Here is a 22,885-nt window from a genome sequence, read left to right on the forward strand (position 1 = left end):
AAATACTGTTACTGCTTAAATGCACTGCTTCAGGTTTGGTCTTGATAAAGCCTAGTTTACTTTCAAGTGAATATTCAATCTTTATGTTAGTCACCAATCTCTTAAATACTTAGAGGTGTTCTCAAGAGGAACTGTGTAAAAGACTTAGGACAAAACTATGGATTAGTTACCCTTCTGTAAAAACTGTAAGAGCAATTATTTTACTATTGTTGGATCACTAGTGTCTTCTTTATATGTGAAGGATGATATTTTATTGAAATGCCTAAAACATTGACTTGGTAATCATTGCTAATAAACCATACCATCAAGATACTATGATTAAATAAATAATTAAAATATATTTATTTGTGGAAAACTTCAAATGTATGTGCAATAGAATTGTCTGCCATTGCTCAGTTTCAGCAGTTGTCAACTCATTGCTGATACTGTTTCATCTAATACCCTCACCTACTTCTTCTTTCTGTATTATTTGAAGCAAATAAATATATCAATTATTGTTGTTTGTAATACATTTCTATAGTGTTTTATACACTTGTAATTTTACCACATTTTAATTGACATCTTATATTTTTAAGTTCTGCCACTATTATAAGGCAAAAGAAAATCTCTTACTATTATAAGGAAAAAGAAAAACTCAAGGAGTTTCATGCATCTCCCTTCATGTTTTTCATACTGCTAACTTCTCATAATGGAATGTTTAAAATTGGGAGAATGTTGAAGATATGACCTTAGAGTCATGTTCAAAAGAATTATTTGATCTGAAAGGAACTTGTGTTTTTTTGTTGCTGTTTTCCCTTCTCTTCCAATTAGTATTATAAATTCATTTTTTAATTTTGTGTTTCTGTTGTAATTTATTAAAGTACTATATTTTTTCTGTAGTCTCCTAATTTTAACATTAAAGTATTGGATTTATATTTTTAATGATTACCATTTTTTCATTGAAATATATTTTCTTGTATCTTAATACTGATAACCAGATTCACTTTATTATTTTGTAAATCTTCAAATTAGTTACTAATTATTTATGCTTATTAAGAAATAATATTTTTATACCCACATAAAGGAAAGAGTTAATAAGAACACCTCAGAAAACACTTTTTTCTCATTTATTCAGTTAATAAAAATGAGCTCATTTAGTAGGTGTTTAATTTGATATATAATAATACTGTACATATTTCAATTAAAAATAATAGACTGTGATTATTTTATGTATTGAAGATTAGGAAAGAGAAAGCATATTTTTTTAATATGGTCCCTTTCTAGAAATGCTCTAATAACCCCAATTTTTAGGAGTTCACATTAAGAAACCATTAGGAGATATTTGAGTGGCTATCCAGTAGAGTACTTTGAAGTAATCTAGTCACCTTATAAAACTTGAATGTATTTATTTTTATCTTAGTAGTATCCAATCTAATCTGGATGGCCTGTTACTCTGTATCACTCATACTCCTCATGCTTTCCTATGTTCATCTCCATGGGAACTGTGAGAGAGCAATATTTAAATATGGATCCCTCTGATCTTTGCCCATTTGCTGATTGATTTCTTTTTTTTTCTGACCTGTCTTCTACTTTCATTGAGATTAGGTATGCATAAAGAATTTCTGCAGCCAATAAATGAACCTTTTTATAAAAAAGCATATTCCTTTTATCTTGAGAAACAATATACTTGGAAGGTCATGTTGTAAAACTAGTAAATGCCTTTCATGATTCATTGTTATCTCCTCTAATTATAGGTGATTGGCTTGAAAAGCAACAATCAAGCTCTTGTTTCAAATTGTTATAGATGGGCATGTTATAGAAATCTGTAAACACTTTCAGAAGCCTTTTTACATTCATATTGCCCTAGTGCTGATAGTTTTTGAGTGATTAAATCACAGACTCACATTTCACCACCAGCTGTCATTCAACTTCCATTTAAATATTTTCTGTGTAAGATAAAACTACAGTACAACCATCCTAATTAAATACCTGTACATTTAGGGTTCTTGTAGATTAATTTCTGCAGTGGTATGAAAATCCTTGCTTAGCAGTTACTCCTCATGTCATCTGATTGGATAATGACACCTGGAGACAGCCTAACTGTCCCTAGATGTAGGGGCAGCTTACAGCAAAATCTTTTTTAGGCATTGGAAAATCTGTTACCTCTTTAAAATATATATATTTAAAATGTTTAAAAATAGTTTACTAGAGATTCCAGTTCTGGTTTTTCTGGGTGTAGGTATTTGTTTTATGGATTACTTTAGCCATTTAAAATGATATACGTGCTTAACAGTATGTCATTTTAAATTGCCCTTCTGTTCACTTCTATTTTAAGACATTTTAAAAATCAACAATGTAAAAGTAAGTCCCCAGCTTTTATCAGTAACTTACTAAATTATTTGTTTTAATCCTATCTTTTTTCTTTCACTACTTCTGTTTCTTTTACCCTAATCAGTATAAGCTTTCTAAATTGATTTACCCTCCTGGACAAGTTCTTTTAACACCTCCTAGTACTTCTGCCTTAGGAATTTCTCAGATATCAAAAGTGGTATATTTAAACTAATCAGGGTAGTTCCCTTTTCTTACCCTGTTATTAGAGTAGAGCATCATGTTCTTTTAAAATCCCTGCTAGGTATGATTGTGCATGTATTGAAAGATTTTTTTCATCTGGAGAATGAACTTTACTCATTAAATGGTTTAAGAGGAGTTTAATATATTCAACTAACTGTACCTCTTTACATTGGGAATATAAATAGCTGCATTTATAAGTGGCATAACATAGGGTCATGTAAAAATATAACAGGGAGTATACTATAGGACTGCAGTTTAATTCTGGTAGAATGTGCTAAAGTTAGAGAGGTGAGCCGTTCTTTTGTAAAATATGATAGTATACTAGGGCCTCCTCCCTATTGGCCAAAATGACTAGGTACTTTTATTAAGGGTACACATTTAATTTAGAAACAGCAAAGTTTTCTGTCATTAAGTTTTTGTTCAAACATATATAATTCTTCGCTCTGATAGAACATCTTCGCTGCTGAAGCAATTTATTAGTTAATATATGGATTAATTGTAGTGTGGTCCTTCATGTATAACATATGTTTAAAAACCGACAGGTATCTTTTCTTTTCATAAACACATTTATATTTTGCTTTTCTGATTTCTGCCTCCTTTTCTTCCCACTGTCTGTCCACAGCTACAATATATGCCATTAAATTTGTCATAGCTAGTGAAGAACACAGATGCATTAAAGGAACTCACGGAGTAGTGGAGAACACAGTTGACTAAATAACGACAGCAAAAAGAAGCTGTCAGCTGCCTAGAGGAAGGTTAGGGAGTTTTTCAGAAAAGTTATCATTTGAGTTTGAAGATGATAGGGAAGAAGGGCTGGGAGTTTAACCTTGCCGCAAGAGAATGATGAAAAAAAAAAAAAAGAGAAGAATGATGAGGGGAAAGAGCACATACTTTTAAAAACTTGTATTTTATTTTTTATTTTTTAATTTTTATTATTTTTTAAAGATTTTATTTATTCATGAGAGACAGAGAGAGAGAGAGGCAGAGACACAGGCAGAGGGAGAAGCAGGCTCCATGCAGGGAGCCCGATGTGGGACTCGATCCCGGGTCTCCAGGATCACGCTCCGGGCCAAAGGCGGAGCTAAACTGCTGAGCCACCCGGGCTGCTCTTGTATTTTTTTTTAAACCCACTGAAGAACTATGTCACAAATAAGACAAATACCATATGATTTCGTCCATATGTGGGATGTAAGAAACAAAACAGATGAACATAGTGGGGAAAAAAAGAGAGAGGCAAGGGCAGCCGGGTGGCTCAGCAGTTGAGCATCTGCCTTTGGCTCCGGTTGTGGTCCCAGAGTTCCAGGATCGAGTCCCGCATCGGGATTCCCCTGCAGGGAGCCTGCCTCTCCCCCTGCCTGTGTCTCTGCCTCTCCCTGTGTCTCTCATGAATAAATAAATAAAATCTCAAAAAAAGAGAGAAAGAGAGAGAGAGAGAGGCAAACCATAAATCAGACTCTTTACCATACAGGACAAATTGAGGGTTGCTGGAGGGAAAGTGAGTGGGTGGTTGGGTTAAATAGGTGATGGATATTAAGAAGGGCACTTGTGATGAGCACTGGGTGTTGTATGTAAGTGATGAATCACTAAATCTTAATACCTGAAACTAATATTATGCTACATGTTAACTGGAATTTAAATGAAAACTTGTGGGAGGGTGGTAGGAAGAATAAGTTCAAGAGAAAAATAACCCCTCCTAGACGAGAAGAGACTGGTGTGCCTACTTCTATCCCTGGGAGTATTAACTGACTTTGGGGGCATAGGTGGGCAAAGGAACAAGTCTGTTGTGAGTAAGGGATCTTTTATAGGTCTGGAAGAAACCAGCTGAACTTTTAGCAGCCGCATGTGAGCTGACATGACAGATTGGAGGATGGGAATCCTCAAACACAGCGCTGGTTCACCCCAGATGCTAAATCTCATCAGGACTTCTGCTGAGTAAGAGTAGTAAAGAAAATTGGGTCTGAGCTAGAGAGACAGAGATCTTAAAGTCTTGTAGTGCTTAGATCCCAAAGCCTTGCTAGAGGAAAAGACCTGGTTCCATCCTTAAGACATTTGAAACTGAAAGTGAACTTGAGCTAAATAAAGGGACAGCTCAGCTTCAACCCAGATACATTCCTAATTTATATTGAAGAGATCCTCTTGTCACTCTAGCTGCTTGAGAGAGGAAATGAAGTGCCTTGTCTGAGGGAAATATTTACTTTAGTATTTATTTTTCATTTGTATGCAATGTCTGGCAAAAACAAAAATATTAAGCAACATAAAGGATAATGGGACCTGTAATCAAGAGAAAAAAAATAGTTGATATAAGCAAACACAAACATGATCTAGATGTTTGAATTAGACAAGAACTTAAACAATTACGCTAGAGAATTTAGAGGGAAAAATTGTTAAAATTGGTAATAAGATGGAGAATTTCAGCAGAGAAATGAAACTCTAAAAAAAGAACCAAGTGAAATTTCTAGAACTGAAAGTAAAAATTTGTACTTCTTTACAACCAACAGCCACTGAAACTTTTTAGGTAGAAGGCAAATATATTATTTACAGAATTAACCAGGAGAACCTTGTAACTTTTACCATAAATTATATCTTGTAAGAAATGTCCTCTTGAACTAAATTTTTTTTTTAATTTTTATTTATTTATGATAGTCACATAGAGAGAGTGAGAGGCAGAGACATAGGCAGAGGGAGAAGCAGGCTCCATGCACCGGGAGCCCGACATGGGATTCGATCCCGGGTCTCCAGGATCGCGCCCTGGGCCAAAGGCAGGCGCTAAACCGCTGCGCCACCCAGGGATCCCTGAACTAAATTTTGAAGGAAGGAAAGGGACTTGACATAGATTTGAGAGAGATTTTTAGTATAGAATGGATAGGCCTAGAAGAATTAAGCACTAAGGGGTAGAAGGAAGAATCCGTTAAGTCTAGAATATCTATCTGCCTTGGGAAGGTTGGATGTCAGTGCCCATATGAGAAAGAGAATAGGTGTAAGTAGCAGACTCAAGGGGGAAAATAAAGAGTTCAGGTCTGAGCATGGTTGGTTTGAGGGGGCTTCGGAACATCCAGTTTATATGTAACTTGAATGCCGTGGGTCCAGATATATACTTTAGTCCATTCTAAGATGCATGTTCTGTCACATTCTGACATCTTTGAAAACAAGTTGTGGCTTATAATTAATGCCCCCTCCCCAGATCCTTTTTGGACAGGGAGTTTTGTGTATTATTGGTAATTCATGTGTTGATTGCAGGAATAAACAATAGTTTCAGAAATAATTTCCTGCAAAACAACAAATACTGTATGAGACCTAAAAAGAGAAAATAGACATAAGTGAAAAAAGCTGGGTTACGTACAGAGGGATTGCTATCACATGCTTCAGTTGAAAATGAAGACACCAGAGGAAATTGCCATACCTGTGGGGATAAAACAAATGTCTAAGCAGTGACAGGCTGGTGTGACCAGTCCACGTGTTGCACAAGACTGTTGTTAAGGCATTGAATTGTATCATGATTTAATTGCCATGTTTTTCTTTTTCAGAGATTGATAAAAGTGTGGTGTTTCTTACAACTTTTATCTAAAGAGTCATTGGCATATAGGTAGTAGTTGAAGTTTTCAGCCTTTCTCATTTCATTCACAGTAAGAAATACATTGAAATAGCAAACTAGTTCATGCAAATCTAATCAAAGCAAAAAATTCTTGATATAGTGTATACCCTTAGAATGTGTGATGTACTCTGTTTTCTGTTCTTGTTTAGTCTATTTTAGACTTTTTTTTACTTTTTAAAAAAGTGCTAGTTGCTATACAGCAAATCAGTAATTCTCAACCAAGGGTAATTTTGCCTCCCATGAGACATTTGGCAATGTGTGGAGACATTTTTATTTATCATGACTGGGTTGAGTACTGCTGGCATCTAGTGGGTAGAAGCCAGGGATGCAGCTACATAGCCTGCAACGCACAGGACAGCCCCCTAAACAAACGCTGGTAGTGCCAAGGTTGAAAAACTTTACATGAAATTTATTTTTGATTCCTCAGTGCTTTCTCAATGCTGGCAGTACATTTATTAGAATCACATAAGGAGATTGATTTACTAAATCCAGATTAGCTGGTGACTGGTAGTTTTAAAAGTTCCTCAGTATTTGAAAAACATAAATTTATAGTACAGTCATGAGAAAATATACAGTTCTAATTTCATGTGTTGTTTTTTTTTTTGTGTGTTGTTTTTTTTTTTAACAAAAGCTGATTATTAAACTGATATGTAAGCAGTATAATTTTTTTACCATTATTTAACTTTTTAAATAACTTGACTAATAAAATCCTTGTGTTAGATTATCCTGTGTTTTGAATATTTGTTGTTTAGAAGATGGAATTAAACCAGGCAGTTAGATATTATTTCAGGCAATAATTTTTTTTATGGAGTAATAACGGCTACCATATTTGCCTTATACCACCTATATGTTGTATTTCAAGGTGCAGAATAAATGTCATTCCCAGGTTGTTTGAGTATCAGCAGATTTCTTAAGATACGACATTCTAGTGAGCCCATGTTTTTCTTCTGTGGTAGAAATGAGATTATTCTTGTTTAGATTACACAGAAGAGATCATACTTAGCCAGGCCAGTCCGAGTATAAATAGAAGAGTCTCGCAAAGGATCAGCCACCTTTGGGTTCCCAGGGTTGGGAGAGGACCAGCCCTCAGTGATAGGAGTTAAATACTGGTTGTATATAGATTTAAAAGATCTGTGAAGTTCTTTTCGTACCTAATATGCCTTCCTTTTATCTGCCAACAGGTACAACTGTAACTGTTTTAAAATTGTTTAAGAATCTACCTGTAAGAAAGCAGTTCTATTCAACTGCTAAAAAATGTAAAGATGAAATAAAAAAGGTCCAGGATCTCCTCATAAGCTATGGTATACTTAAACCTGAGTTAAGGATTGTGTTTATACATAACAAGGTAAGCTTTATTACGCTTCTATAAGATTTTTTAGTATGTGATGTTATAAAGGGACAATGTATTTTATATTAATCAGTTATGTAAAGTCTTCTTGCAAAAATTTGCTCACATTTGTTTAGTTTTATCTTTATTATACGAAGAGCATCTTTACTTTATCTGATATTTAAGTGAAATCTGATTGAACCTTTCATTTCTTAATTTCTAAGATCAGTGGTTCTGCCAGTAGACATTCAAGAAGTGTTTGAGTACTTCCTAAATATGAAGATGAGTAAACCATGTTCTGCTCCTTTAAGGAGTTCACAATTTAGTGACATTTTTCACCTTCCATTTTATATATATATATATATATTTTAATAAATATATATATATTTATTCATTTTTAAGATTTAATTTACATATTCATGAGAGACACTAGGCACAGAGAGAAGTGGGCTCCCTGCATCACCTTCTATTATAAACTTTTTTCTTTGGAAGAGTTTTTCTTTTTTTTTTTAAGGAAACTACCTCATTTCTTCTCACTTTTCAAAGTGAGGATGATTAAGAAATTCTTGTTGCTTGATGAATTTTAGTGGAAAGAAAAGTTAACATATTTTCTGATTATCTGTTTTTCATAAAATTACACGTATACACTTGAAATACTTAATTAGAGGAGAGCAGAACCACACAGCAGAAGTGTGGAACTCTGATGGGGTGTTGAGAGTTAACGCTTATTGAGGGCCTGTGCTGTACTACCTCATATCCTTGCTGCATTAAACTCCTGAAATAGGGATCCCTGGGTGGCTCAGTGGTTTAGTTCCTGCCTTTGGCCCAGGGATTGATCCTGGGGTCCCGGGATCGAGTCCCGCATCGGGCTCCCCGCATGAAGCCTGCTTCTCCCTCTGCCTGCTTTTCTCTGTGTGTGTCTCTCTCTCATGGATAAATAAATAAAACCTTAAAAAAAAAAAAAAAAACAACTCCTGTAATGCAGCAACAAATAAGTGACATAGATGTATTAATTTGCTGTTGTCCTTTGAACTAAACTTAGAGGGGTTTAATACTTTGTGTCTCACAGCTACTGAATTATTGAGATGGGATTTGAAACTTAACATGCCTACAGAATTAGGCTCTTTACACTCTGCCCTGTTTTTCCATTTCAATGCTAGGTTACATTTATATAGTTCTGTTCCAGGTTCCAGAACACTTGTAATAGCTTTATAAGTTAGGCAGCATCCTCGATTTGTATGAGGAACCTGAAGCTCAGAGTAATCAAAGAAATTGTTGTATATTTTATGATAATTAATAGTACGGAGGTCAGAACCCTTTTTCATCCAGTTGCCTTTCTACTCTATTCTGTTTACTTGTTATTAAGATGATTCTGTGTTAAGCCAAGCTGTGGGAGAATATTTATGATCAAAATCTCTCATCGTCTTAAAAAAACAAAAAAGAAAGAAAAACATTAAGATTAGTCAGCCACCTGTTCCTGTGGCCCGAGAGCTCAACCACATGATACCTTGAGATCTCTTCCAGCTGTACCATGCGGTGATTCCTCAGGATGTTGATGGACGGAGGCTCGTCCTGTAGTATAAATAACCCCATGACCTCTTGATCCAGAGGACACTTAGCAATTAAAAGGTAAATGTGCCCAAGTTAAAAAAAGATCAAGGACAGAAGAGTCAGTGATCAGGAAGGGAAAACATGTGGAAAAAGGTAAAATATGAAGATAGGAACTATATATTTTTAAAAGAACAACAACTATAAAGAGAAAGGTTTTGAGTATGAGAAAATAGAATAGAACAAGATTTCTGCTTCATGTAATGGAAGTGAGTATTTAAAATCAAATTCATATTTTCTGAGTTTTGGATAAGTTTATGTAGATTTTTCCCAACCACTATAAGATCATCAGTGTAGGAATTATCTTTTGAGAATGGAAAGTAGTATTTTCTAAAATGCTGCATTTTATTATTTTTGGAGGACAGCACATCTGAACTGATATTGAACAAACACAAGTCCCTTGATAGCCTTCAGTAATTTCAAATGCAATTCAAACCCTGGAGTATGTCGAGAGTATTATACCATGAAAGTAATGTATGATTATAAAAAATTTTATAGTAAAATTAAGTATTAGCTATTGTTATACAAGGAAATCAAGGACTAAATTAGAATAAGCAATCTGTCTTCCAGGTTTTTTTCTCTTAGCACAAATTATTGTTCCATGCTTTTATTTCTTGCTAGTACTGTTGTGCCTCAAATGTTGAAATATATTGTTAAACCTCCCAAAATAGCAATGGCACATGTCATAAATCTCTTTGAGTCCTGCTCCGCTCTTGGCCTTTTTCTTTTGAACATGTTTATCATTCTTTATGTGTTTTTCTGAAGAATTTTTTGCCTTTGCCTAAAATTTAAACATGACTATATTGACATCTTTTTTTGGAATTTTTTTTCTTCTTTAGAAAAAAACAATCATATTGCACATAATATGAGAAGTACTATTGCTATTTTGACATCTTGGATTAGATAGTGTTCCTTCTTTTTATGAAGGTTTAACCTGCCAAGACATTCTTTGAATACTGATAATGTTGATGTTCTTGCCAGTATGGTTATGTTAGAAAGAGGTATTTTTCTTCTTTCATCACCATGTTCCTTGAAAGCATATTGAATAATGAGACAGCCAAAGGGAAATAATTTACAAGTGGATTCAGTGACTTTATTTAAAGTAGATATTTGGAGAAATTGCTAGAGCCATTCCTTAAAAAGCACTATAGTCTTCAGCTTTCGTTATAATAACTGAATTCCTGTGAGGTCCTGCTGTGTATATTTTCACTTATAAAGTAGTTATTTCCTAAAATTAAAAGTTTTTCTCAATGTGATAATATGTGAAACTAATTTAGTATTCTAGCTCTTTGATATGTGCATGGATAGTTTGGTAGACAACTAGTTCAGAACATAATGTTAAATTGTGATTTCAAATAGGGGATACTTTCATACTTCATACTTTCTGAGTTTTGTGAATATTTTCTTCTGCCGAAAATACTATCTGTGGTTTAAAATATAGTTTTGAATTGAATTTTATCTTGATAATTAGAGGCCCACTGTATTGCAAAAGCTGACTTGAATTATCACTGATACAAGGTTTTAACTGTTACGAGAGAAGTAATTTAAGGAATGACTTTCCACCTACCTATTCCACCTCCTTGTTAGAATCAGTTTATTTTTGAGGTCTGGAAGAATGACGACAATGCTTTCAAAAGTTGAGTATCTGGCAACAATCAATCTGGGAAGAGGCAGGCTCTTAGCAGGGGACAGAAACCCAGTAAAGTAGCTGTGGAGATTTGGTAGTGAGTGTAGTGACTTCCTCTCTTGATGTACTTCTCTAGCTGTCTAGGAGAGAAACTCTGGGGTAGTGCCTGAAGATTTGGGAGGAAGTGTGTGACCAAGAATAATTGAAAAAAAGTGGGGAACACATTTATTAAATTATAAACTGACTATAAAAACATAGTAGCCTATAATCTGTATCCCCAACATTCATGATATTCTCTTTGTTCATTTTATTCTTTTTTTGCATCTTTTGGCCTTTTTTATATCGTTAAATGTCTCAGTTTTGTTTCAGCTGTACCATATGAGGAATCGAGAAAGTCCACAGTTGGACCAGCATTAAAGGGTGACCCCCCCACCCCGCCCTCATGTCCCAAGCAAGGTTATGGAGGCAGTATAGTCAACAAGAAATTCCAGTTCAGGATTGTGGTTCAGATGCCCTTTCCTTATGAAAAAATTATTTTTCTACTTCCAACCTTGAAAGTTCGGATGGGTTTTGTTTTATTTTGGTTTTTTAATTAACAACAGTGGAGCTCTATTCAAATATAGTTTTAAGCTTAGCTTGAAGCTATCAATCTTGATTGGTTGGTTGGTTAGGGTTTTGTGGGTTTTTTTTGTTTTTGCTCCTTGAAAATTCATGATATCTACATTTTTAAGATGTTTCTCATATTCTGTTATATTCATTTTTTCACTTTTCACCTAATTTCTGTGAACTATTATACAGAAAAGATGAGACACAGATGTCACATTTTACTATAATTTATTTATGATTCTGTTGTTTAGCCATTCTATTGAAGGGTCTCTGTATTTGTCCCCTTCCCCAGCAAGACATAGTTATAACATTGTTTGCGTGTTTCTATTATGTCAGTTTTGTTTGTTACAGTGATTTGCATCCTGTCTCCCCTTCTCAGTAGACTTTTGTGGGAGGTAGAGCTGCATATTCATATTCCCCTTAATACTCAGTGCATAGTGCAGAGTAAAATACTAATGAAATAGGTGGTGCTAAAATAAAAATCACATAAATTTATAATTTTGAACACTCTGGCCTTTTAGACCTTTCTCATATTATATAAAATGAATTACTTTGAGGATTCATCCTTTTGGATTCTCACGTGTCCTCTTTTTACAGAGTATATTCTCCCTTGTACAGATATATACTATTCTCGTCTGTTTCTTTTTCCTGGCGAGTAAGTTATCGATATGTCTTCATTAGAACTAGTCCGGAAATATATAAAGACTGCGTGGATGGGACAGTGGGGACAAAGGTTGACAGGAACCTGGTCTTTAAGAGCCATCAATTTATGTTGTTGCTATTACCTTAGTTAAATGGAACTATGTGTAATTCCTTTACGGATCTTCTAACCAAATACATCTTATATATTTACTATTTATCCCAATTTATTTCCCTAATACAGTAGACTTCTCTTCTGATTAAGATCCATAGAACTCTGCACAAACCTAGCTGTTTTTGAGCTTAGGCCTGTAGAAGTTGATACCTAAGGCCCTTTTTCAATAAATTCTTTTTTTTTTTTTTTAAGATTTAAAAAAAAATTTTTTTATTGGAGTTCTGTCTGCCAACATATAACACCCAGTGCTCATCCCACCCAGTCCCCCCCAAGTGCCTGTCACCCAGTCATCCCATCCCCCAGCCTACCTCCCCTTCCACTACCCCCTTGTTCATTTCCCAGAGTTAGGAGTCCCTCATGCCTTGTCTCCCTCTCTGATATTTCCCACTCATTTTCTCTCCTTTCCCCTTTATTCTCTTTCACTATTTCTTATATTCCCCATATCAGTGAAACCATATAATGTTTGTCCTTCTCCGATTGACTTATTTCACTCAGCATAATCCCCTCCCGGTCCATCCATGTCAAAGCAAATGGTGGGTATTCATCCATCTAATGGCTAAGTAATATTCCACTGTATACATAGACCACATCTTTATCCATTCATCTTTTGATGGACATTGAGGCTCCTTCCACAGTTTGGCTATTGTGGACATTGTTGCTAGAAACACCGGGGTGCAGGTGTCCTGCTATTTCACTGCAGGGTAAATCCCCAGCAGAGCAATTGCTGGGTCGTAGGGTGGATCTACTTTTGACTCTTTGAAGAGTCTCCACGCAGTTTTCCAGAGTGGCTGCACCAGTTCACATTCCCACCAACAGTGCAGGAGGGTTCCCCTTTCTCCACATCCTCTCTGACATTTGGTGTTTCCTGTCTTGTTAATTTTCCCCATTCTCACTGGTGTAAGGTGGGATCTCATTGTGGTTTTGATTTGTATTTCCCTGATGGCCAGTGATGTGGAGCATTTTCTCATCTGCTTGTTGGCCATGTCTAGGTCTTCCTCTGAGATTTCTGTTCTGTCTTGTGCCCATTTCATGATTGGCTTGGTTGTTTCTTTGCTGTTGAGTTTGATAAGTTCTTTATAGATCTTGGATACTAGCCCTTTATCTGATATGTCATTTGCAAATATCTTCTCCCATTCTGTAGGTTGTCTTGTAGTTTTGTTGACTGTTTCTTTTGCTGTGCAGAAGCTTTTTATCTTGATGAGGTCCCAATAGTTCATTTTTGCTTTAGTTTCCTTTGCCTTCATAGATGTATCTTGAAAGAAGTTGCTGTGACCAAGTTCAAAAAGGGTGTTACCTGTGTTTTCCTCTACGATTTTGATGGACTCTTGTCTCACATTTAGATCTTTCATCCAGTTTGAGTTTATCTTTGTGTCTGGTGTCAGAAAATGGTCTAGTTTCATTCTTCTGCATGTGGATGTCCAATTTTCCCAGCACCATTTATTGAAGGGACTGTCCTTTTTCCAGTGGATAGTCTTTCCTGCTTCGTCGAATATTAGTTGACCATAGAGTTGAGGGTCCATTTCTGGATTCGCTATTCTGTTCCATTGATCTATGTGTCTGTTTTTGTGCCAGGACCACACTGTCTTGATGACCACAGCTTTTGTAGTACAACCTGAAATCTGGCATTGTGATGCCCTGAGCTATGGTTTTCATAATATTCCCCTGGCTATTCGGGGTCTTTTCTGATTCCACACAAATCTTGAAATGATTTGTTCCAACTCTCTGAAGAAAGTCCATGGTATTATGATAGGGATTGCATTTAAATATGTAAATTGCCCTGGGTAGCATTGACATTTTCACAATATTAATTCTTCTAATCCATGAGCCTGGAATATTTTTCCATCTCTTTGTGTCTTCCTCAATTTCTTTCAGAAGTGTTCTGTAGTTTTTAGGGTATAGATCCTTTACCTCTTTGGTTAGATTTATTCCTAAGTATCTTACGCTTTTGGGTGCAATTGTAAATGGGATTGACTCCTTAATTTCTCTTTCTTCAGTCTCATTGTTAGTGTACAGAAATGCCACTGATTACTGGGCATTGACTTTGTATCCTGCCACACTGCCAAATTGCTGTATGAGTTCTAGCAATCTTGAGATAGAGTCTTTTGGGTTTTCTACATATAGTATCATGTCATCTGCGAAGAGGGAGAGTTTGACTTCTTCTTTGCCTATTTGAATGCCTTTTATTTATTTTTGTTGCCTGATTGCTGAGGCTAGGACTTCTAGTACTACGTTGAATAGCAGTGGTGAGAGTGGACATCCCTGTCTTGTTCCTGATCTTAGAGGAAAGGCTCCCAGTGCTTCCCCATTGAGAATGATATTTGCTGTGGGCTTTTCATAGATGGCTTTTAAGATGCTGAGGAATGTTCCCTCTATCCCTACACTGTGAAGAGTTTTGATCAGGAATGGATGCTGTATTTTGTCAAATGCTTTCTCTGCATCTCTTGAGAGGATCATATGGTTCTTGTTTTTTCTCTTGTTGATATGACCTATCATGTTGATTGTTTTATGAGTGTTGAACCAGCCTTGCATCCCGGGGATAAATCCCACTGGGTCATGGTGAATAATCTTAATGTATGGTTGGATCCTCTTGGCTAGTATCTTGTTGAGAATTTTTGCATCTGTGTTCATCAGGGATATTGGTCTAGAATTCTCCTTTTTGGTGGGGTCTTTGGTTTTGGAATTAAGATGATGCTGGCCTCAAAGAGCAAGTTTGGAAGTATTCCATCTCTTTATATCTTTCAGAACAGCTTAGGTAGAATAGGTATTATTTCTTCTTTAAATGTTTGATAGAATTCCCCTGGGAAGCCATTTGGCCCTGGACTTTTATGTCTTGGGAGGTTTTTGATGACTGCTTCAATTTCCTCCCTGGTAATTGGCCTGTTCAGGTTTTCTACTTCTTCCTGTTCCAGTTTTGGTAGTTTGTGGTTTTCCAGAAATGCATCCATTTCTTCTAGATTGCCTAATTTGTTGTTGACATATAGCTGCTCATAATATGTTTTTAAAATTGTTTGTATTTCCTTGGTATTGTTTGTGATCTCTATTCTTTCATTGATGATTTTATTAATTTGAGTCTTTTTTCTTTTTAAGAAGGCTGGCTAGGGGTTTATCTATCTTATTAATTCTTTCCAAGAACCCACTCCTGGTTTTGTTGATGTGTTCTGCAGTTCTTCTGGTCTCTATTTCATTGAGTTACGCTTGAATCTTTATTATCTTTCTTGTTCTGCTTGATGTAGGTTTTACTTGCTGATCTTTCTCCAGTTCCTTTAGGTGTAAGGTTAGCCTTTGTATTTGTTTTTTTCCAATTTTTGAGGGAGGCTTGTATTGTGATGTTTTTCCCTCTTAGGACTGCTTTTATTGTATCCCAAAGATTTTGAACCGTTGTATCTTCATTTTCATTAGTTTTCATGAATCTTAATTCTTCTCTAATTTCCTGGTTGACCCATTCATCTTTTCGTAGGATGCTCTTTAACATCCACGTATTTGAGTTTCTTCCAAATTTCTTCTTGTGATTGAGTTCAAGTTTCAAAGCATTATGGTCTGAAAATATGCAGCAGACAATCCCAATCTTTTGGTATCATTTCAGACCTGATTTGTTACCCAATATGTGGTCTATTCTGGAGAAAGTACCACGTGCACTTGAGAAGAATGTGTATTCAGTTGCATTCGGATGCAAAGTTCTGTATATATCTGTGAAATACATCTGATCCAGTGTATCATTTAAGGCCCTTCTTTCTTTGGTGATGTTGTGCTTAGAAGAGCTGTCATTTGCAAAAAGTGCCGTGTGGAAGTCTCCCAGTATTAGTGTATTATTATCTAATAGGTCTTTACTTTGGTTATTAATTGATTGATATACATACTTGGTAGCTCCCACATTAGGGGCATAAATATTCATGATTGTTAGGCCTTTTGTTGGATAGCCCCTTTAAGTATGATATAGTGTCCCTCTTCATCTCTTACTACAGTCTTTGGGATAAACTTTTATTTATCTGATACGAGGATTGCTACCCCAGCTTTCTTTTGAAGACCATTTTTTTTTTATTTATTCATGATAGACAGAGAGACAGAGAGAGAGAGAGAGAGAGGCAGAGACACAGGCAGAGGGAGAAGCAGGCTCCATGCTGGGAGCCCGACGCGGGACTCTATCCCGGGACTCCAGGATCGCGCCCTGTGCCAAAGGCAAGCGCCAAACCACCGAGCCACTCAGGGATCCCCTTTTGAAGACCATTTGAATGGTAAATGGTTCTCCATCCTTTCATTTTCAGGCTGGAGGTGTCCTTAGCTCCAAACTGAGTCACTTGCAGACAGCATGTAGATGGGTCTTGCTTTTTTATCCAGTCTGAAACCCTGCGCCTTTGATGGGATCATTTAGCCCATTCACGTTAAGAGTAACTATTGAAAGATAGAAATTTAGTGTCATCATAATACCTATTCAGTCCCTGTTTTTGTGGATTATTTCTTTGCGCTTCCTCTTTTACAGAGTTCCCCTTAATATTTTTTGCAGAGCTGGTTTGGTGGTCACAGATTCTTTCAGTTTCTGCCTATCTTGGAAGCTCTTTATCTTTCCTTCTAGTCTTTTTGTTTTTTTTAAAGATTATTTATTTATTTATTTATTCATGAGAGATACAGGCAGAGGGACAAGCAGACTCCATGCAGGGAGCCCATCGCACAACTCGATCTGTGTCTCCAGGATCAGGCCCAGGACTGAAGGCAGCGCTAAACTGCTGAGCCACCCGGGCTGCCCTCTCTCCTATTCTGAATGAGAGCCTTGCTGGATAGAGTATTCTTGGCTGCATGTTCTTCTCATTTAGGACCCTGAATATATCCTGCCAGCCCTTTCTGGCCTGCCAGGTCTCTGTGGAGAGGTCTGCTGTTAATCTGATATTTCTCCCCATATAAGTTAAGAATCTCTTGTCTCTTGTTGCTTTAAGGATTTTCTCTTTATCTTTGGAATTTTCAAGTTTCACTATTAAATGTCAAGGTGTTGAATGGTTCTTACTCATTTGGGGAGGAGACCTCTCTATCTCCTGGATCTGAGTGCCTCTTTCCCTCCCCCAGATTAGGGAAGTTAAGTTCTCAGCTATGATTTGTTCTAATATGCTTTCTGGCCCTCTGTTCTCTCGGCATTTTCTGGAACCCCAATTATACGTAGATTCTTCCTTCTGAGCCTGTCATTTATTTCCTTTAGCCTTTCCAGATGATCTCTTAATTGTTTTTCTCTTTTTTACTCAGCTTCCTTCCTTGCCATCAACTTGTCTTCTGTGTTGCTCTCTCTTTCTTCTACCTCATTAACCCTCATTGTTAGGAACTCCAGTTTGGATTGCATCTCATTTATTTTTAATTTCGGCCTGATTAAATCTAAATCTGCAGTGACAAAGTCTCTAGAGTCCTTTATGCTTTTTTCCAAAGCCACCAGTAGCTTTATAATTTCAGTAGCTTCTAAAGCTTTCTGACATCAAATTGTAATCCATATTTTGTAACTCAGGGGCAGAGAGTAGTTTCTGGTTCTTTTCTGGTGAGTTCTTCCTTCTACTCATTTTGTTCAGTGCATAGTGGCTGTATGAGCAGGCTAAGTCCCAAATTTCAACCACAACCAAAGTAAATTTCACCCTAGATGATTCTGCCGAGGTTGGAGGCCAGAAAAGATTAGAACAAAATAAAACAAAAGGACCACTAAAGTGAAAAAAAAAATTAAAACAAAGCAGTAAAAAATAAAAGACCAAAAAGCCCAAAGAAAGAAAAATAAAAAAAAAAGGAAGAGAAAAAACACTTAGTAAAGAGGAGAAAGAAAAAGAAAGGGGAGGGCGGAATGTGAAATGGTGGTGGTGAAGAAGCTGTATGGAGGGAGAATGTAGTCTACCTGAGGGATCCTAGAGGCTGATTGTCTTGGTTCTGAGTGTATTAAGTTCTGTATGCTAGAAGATGCTCAGTCCCAAATTTATATAAACCAGCAATACTTGTAGAAAGCCCCACCATTGACCACCTCTTCTCTTTACAGCGTCTGGCTGTTCTCTCTTTAAATCTCAGATCGAATTCATAGGTGTTCAGGATGATTGAAAGTTATACAGGTAAGCTGGGGGGACCAGGTGAGTTGAGGACCTCTACTCTCCCACCATCTTGCCCACCTCTCCCATCTTGCCCCACCCTCTCAAGATTTTATTTTTAAAATTATCTGTACACACAACATGGGGCTTGAACCCCAAGATGAAGAGCCATATGTTCTACTGAGTTAGCCAGGTGCCCTTAAAAATCTTTGATTTTTCAGGATGTCTACATATATCTTGAGCATTTCCATTACTTTCTTACAGAATTGAAGTTTCACATTTCTGTCACTTAGAAGTTCTAAAAAAGTAATTCATATTTCAAATCACAAAATAATAAGAATTTATACCTCCTAGATTCCTAGATCTTCACATCTGGAAGAGACCACTGAAAACTTTTTTTATTCTGTCCCAGATCTTTTAGCAAGTAGAGTATTTTTATTTCGGTCCTTTCCATTTTATCTTCATGTGACCCCAAGGATTTGAGTGGATTGCCCAATAACTTAAATGTTTAATGTAGCATAAGATGAGCTAAAGTTCAAATCTCTTAGACTTTCTGCAACATTCATTCTCCTTTGCTATATAGCTTTTCCACAATACTAGATGCAGAGCTTGGAGTAGGTGCTATGGAGTAATTACATGATGGCCTATGGAATAATTATGGGAGGGGAGCTTACATACAAGCTGTGAAATGATATAAGTGAAGAAGATGTGAAAGTATGTGAATATTTAAATAAATGAAAAGAATAATGAGAACTTTTTAAATAATTAAATGATATTGATAAATACTATGAAAAGTAAGAGAAGGGAAAGATTACTTCAGGCTAGAATAGTCAAGGAAGACTGTTCATCCATCAGTGGATGTGTTTTGATCTGTATCTTTGTGTGGATGTTTAACAAGTGTCTTGGCTGGAGGAGGCTGGACTGAGGCTGATGCTGGGATAGATCAGTGTGTGGAAATACATTTCACCCCCATAAATCAAAGTCCTCTCTTGCTCTGGACAGGTAAAACATTGCTTTACCTGTTACAAAATGTTTAGAGAACCTGCCTAAGGCCTAAGAGCTTCATGGAAATAAACTTATATCCTCTTTATAGTTGCAATTTAATTCTGTACTAAATATAGGTGGGAAGGCAGGAGAAGTTCGGCAAAATCTCTGAAAAAAATCCCTATGAGTGAAGGAAAGTATCTAATATGTAGAAGGTAAAACTTCTCCTTAGGTTTTTATTGATTAAGAGTCAGATGACAGCTCAGAGCAATGGCATATAGATGTCCATTGGAATTTTCCATTAGGGAATCTTTGCTCTGAGAACAAGACCATCCCTCTCTCCTCCATGCTTTTTTTTTTTTTTTTTTTTTCTGGTGTCAGATGGGATTCCCAGAACTCTCAATCCTGGCAAGACCCCTCTAGCCTTTCCCCTGAAAGTCTGAGTCTTGTGATTGCAAAGTGCTTTGGGACTACCAGCCCTCTTCTCATCATGGTTTTTTTTTTTTTTTCTCGTGTTTGTCAATCATCTCAACAAGCCTGAGTCTTCACAACTCATCTATTACCTCCCTGGTCTGTCTTTTTCTACAAATCATTGTTTTCTCTAACTGTCTCTCACATATCCCCATGTTCTGAAATGCCCCATTTCATGATTAGTCATGAGTAAAACCCCTATTTTCTTAGCCTTTTCTTTGATCTTCTTGCTCTGAAGTCTGTTTTTCTCTGAGAACACTCTATCTTCTGCAGCCCTTCCAAGTGGTGACTGATTTTTGTCATCTGTTCATCACCCCATCGTGCCTCATTCTAGCTTCTAGACCACTCCTTTTCCTCTGCAACCCAAAATCTCATTCAGATTTAAATTTCAGACCTTTAGACTCTTAGCTCACTATTACTCTGGTGATTTCAGTATCCACATAGTCCTTCCTAGTTTCTCAAATCTTTTATCTTTTCTCCAGTGATTTTTTTTTCCTCCACCTACCTCAGCCATTAATTCCAGTGGCTATACCATAGATCTTGTCATTGCCAAAAATTGTACTTCCTCCATAATTCCAGTGTTAAGTATTTCACTCTCTGATCCTCACCCTCTGTCTCTATAGCTTACTCCCTTCCAACAGTCCAGACTCTACTGGACCTTTGATCTATTGATCTGTCTTTTACCTGTTTCTTATCTGTGATGTTCACAGTTCTCTTCTTAAATTATAAGGGTGATAATTATCAATTGTTTTTCTCTCACTGAACTGTACATGTTTGACTAACCAAATCCTGGTTAAAGCCATCTTTTTGTCTTCTTGGTGCCTGAACCAAGCTGAGTGTGCTGGAAGAAAACAAATTCATCCTGAGTAGTGTCACTATAAATTCATGATCACTACTCTCAGTGCTGCCTGGTAGTCATACTGTGTTTCTCCACTGCATTTTCTTTCCTGGTCACCTACTTCAGAATGTAATGTGCATGCAGATCACCTGGGATCTTGTTAATATGAAGATTCTTATTTAGTAGGTTAGGGGGAGCCTGAAATTCTACATTTCCAACAAGTCTCCGAGTGATGTGGTTGCTGCTGGTCCATTGAATGGTGAGGTTCCCAATAGCTCTTTGATCTCTTCTCTCCTCAGACAGCCCACACCTTTTCCTCTGTCTTCACTGTCATCTGATCTTGCATCCTATTTTAGTGAAAAAATTGAGGCAGTCAAAAGAGAACTACCACAATCCACCCACCTATCTGCATTTGTGCCCATACATTCAGCCTTCCCTTCCATCACTTTGGATATACTTCCCATGTTCCTAGGAAAAGCCAATTCCTTCACTTGGGCAGTACTTGTTGAAATAGTTGTCTTTATTCATTGTGTCCAGTTACTGTCCTCCCATTCCCTCTTGAACATACTTTCTCTCAGGCTTTCTCTACCACTCTCTCAAAACTGCTGTTGTCGTAGTCACCATTGACCTCCACATTGCTAAATCCAGTGGTCACTTCTCAGTCCTTATGTTACTTAGCATTTGCCACAGTTGATTTTCCATACTTGAAACACTATTTCCCTTGGCTTCTAGGTCTACACACCTTGATTTTTTTCCTATTTCTGTTTCTCTTTCTACTAACTGTTATCAGTCCTCTAGTTCATATCCTAATTTATAAATTTATGGTGTCCTGGAATTTACTTTTTTTTAATACAGACTAAAGACAGCAAGCAATTATATATATATATATATTTTCATTTTCTTAGTCTATTTATTCAGTTTACTTACTTTAGATATTGTTTATATATTGATGACTCCTAAATTTTTTAAAGATTTATTTTTATTTATTTATTTATGATAGACACGGAGAGAGAGAGAGAGGCAGAGACACAGGCAGAGGGAGAAGCAGGCTCCACGCTGGGAGCCCGATGCGGGACTCGATCCTGAGACTCCAGGATCGTGCCCTGGGCCAAAGGCAGGCACGAAACCACTGAGCCACCCAGGGATCCCCCGACTCCTAAATTTTTATCTCCTTTCTAAAACTCTCCTCTGAACTCCAAACTCAGATCACCACCCAGAACGCCTCTGGGTATTTTAGTAATAATAGACTCCTTATATTTAACATGTCAGAAACTGAGCTCTATATCTCCTCTCCTGGAATTTTTCCACATCCCTTCCCATCAATACATGAGAACTCTGTTTTTTCAGTTAATAAACCAAAGCCTTAGGATTATCCTTGATTACTGATTCTCTATCACTTTGATTCAAGAGTAAATTCTGTAGATCTACTTCTAAATATATGTAAAATCTGACTAGATTCCACTATGTCTACGACTACCACTGTGGTCCATCATCTCTCATTTGGGTTTTTGTAATAGTATCCTAATTGGATCTCCCCATTTCCTTCCTTGTTGTCTTTAGTCTATTTCCAGCCCAACAGCTAGAGTGATCTTGTAAAAATGTAAGTCAGATCACGCAACTCTGACTAAACTCTTTAGTGAGTTTCCATCTGGGTAACATCAAAGCCTTTATAAATGGCCTATGAATTCTATATCAGGGTCAGTAAACTTATTTTTTTTAATTTTTTATTTATTTATGATAGTCACACAGAGAGAGAGAGAGGCAGAGACATAGGCAGAGGGAGAAGCAGGCTCCATGCACCGGGAGCCCGACGTGGGACTCGATCCCGGGTCTCCAGGATCGCGCCCTGGGCCAAAGGCAGGCGCTAAACCGCTGCACCACCCAGGGATCCCAACTTATTTTTTTATAAAAAGCCATATAGTAAATGTTTTGGAGTTGGTGGGCTATACAGTCTTTTACACCTATTCAGTTATGCTATTGTCGCATGAAAGCAGCCATAGACAGTAAAACTTCAAAAAAAAAATTTAAGACAGTAGGCTGGATTCAGCCCTTTGGACTGTAGTATGCTTACCCCTGTTGTAGATGATCTGACCCATCACTGATGTCTGATCTCATTTATTTCTTTCCTCTTACTCACTTTGCTTTAGCTGAACTAGCCTCCTTGTTGTTCCTTGACCTTGGCAGTCATACTGTCAACTCAGGACCTTTATATTTATAGTTTCTTTGCCTGGAACATTTTTCTGTGTATCAAGCTTAATCTCATCTTTTATAAGTTCTCAGACTTTCTTTAGTCACCCTAAAATTGCAACCATTTCTTTTGCTGTCTCCCCATTTTCCTGCTCTATTTTTCTTATTAAAACTCATCACCATCTGATATGCTTTATGATGTACTTAATCTGGATTTACTGTCTCTAGAATACAATTTCC

General features: G+C 36.8%; 1 protein-coding gene across 21 annotated transcripts in view; it reads left to right on the plus strand.

Moving 5' to 3' along the window:
• Window positions 1–22,885, plus strand: part of PMS1 (PMS1 homolog 1, mismatch repair system component) — a 206,473-nt gene that overhangs the window by 42,515 nt on the left and 141,073 nt on the right. For 18 of the 21 annotated variants that reach the window (XM_049106509.1, XM_049106520.1, XM_049106510.1 and 15 more), the window contains one exon: window positions 7,324–7,487. In XM_049106509.1, the coding sequence (XP_048962466.1) occupies window positions 7,324–7,487 (164 nt within the window). Of the gene's footprint in view, window positions 1–7,323; window positions 7,488–16,176; window positions 16,357–18,119; window positions 18,190–22,885 lie in introns of those variants that run through there. The other 3 variants (XR_007408808.1, XM_049106525.1, XM_049106523.1) reach the window with 3 other exon arrangements.

Source organism: Canis lupus, chromosome 37 (assembly GCF_003254725.2).
Source record: "Canis lupus dingo isolate Sandy chromosome 37, ASM325472v2, whole genome shotgun sequence".
NCBI lineage: Eukaryota > Metazoa > Chordata > Mammalia > Carnivora > Canidae > Canis > Canis lupus.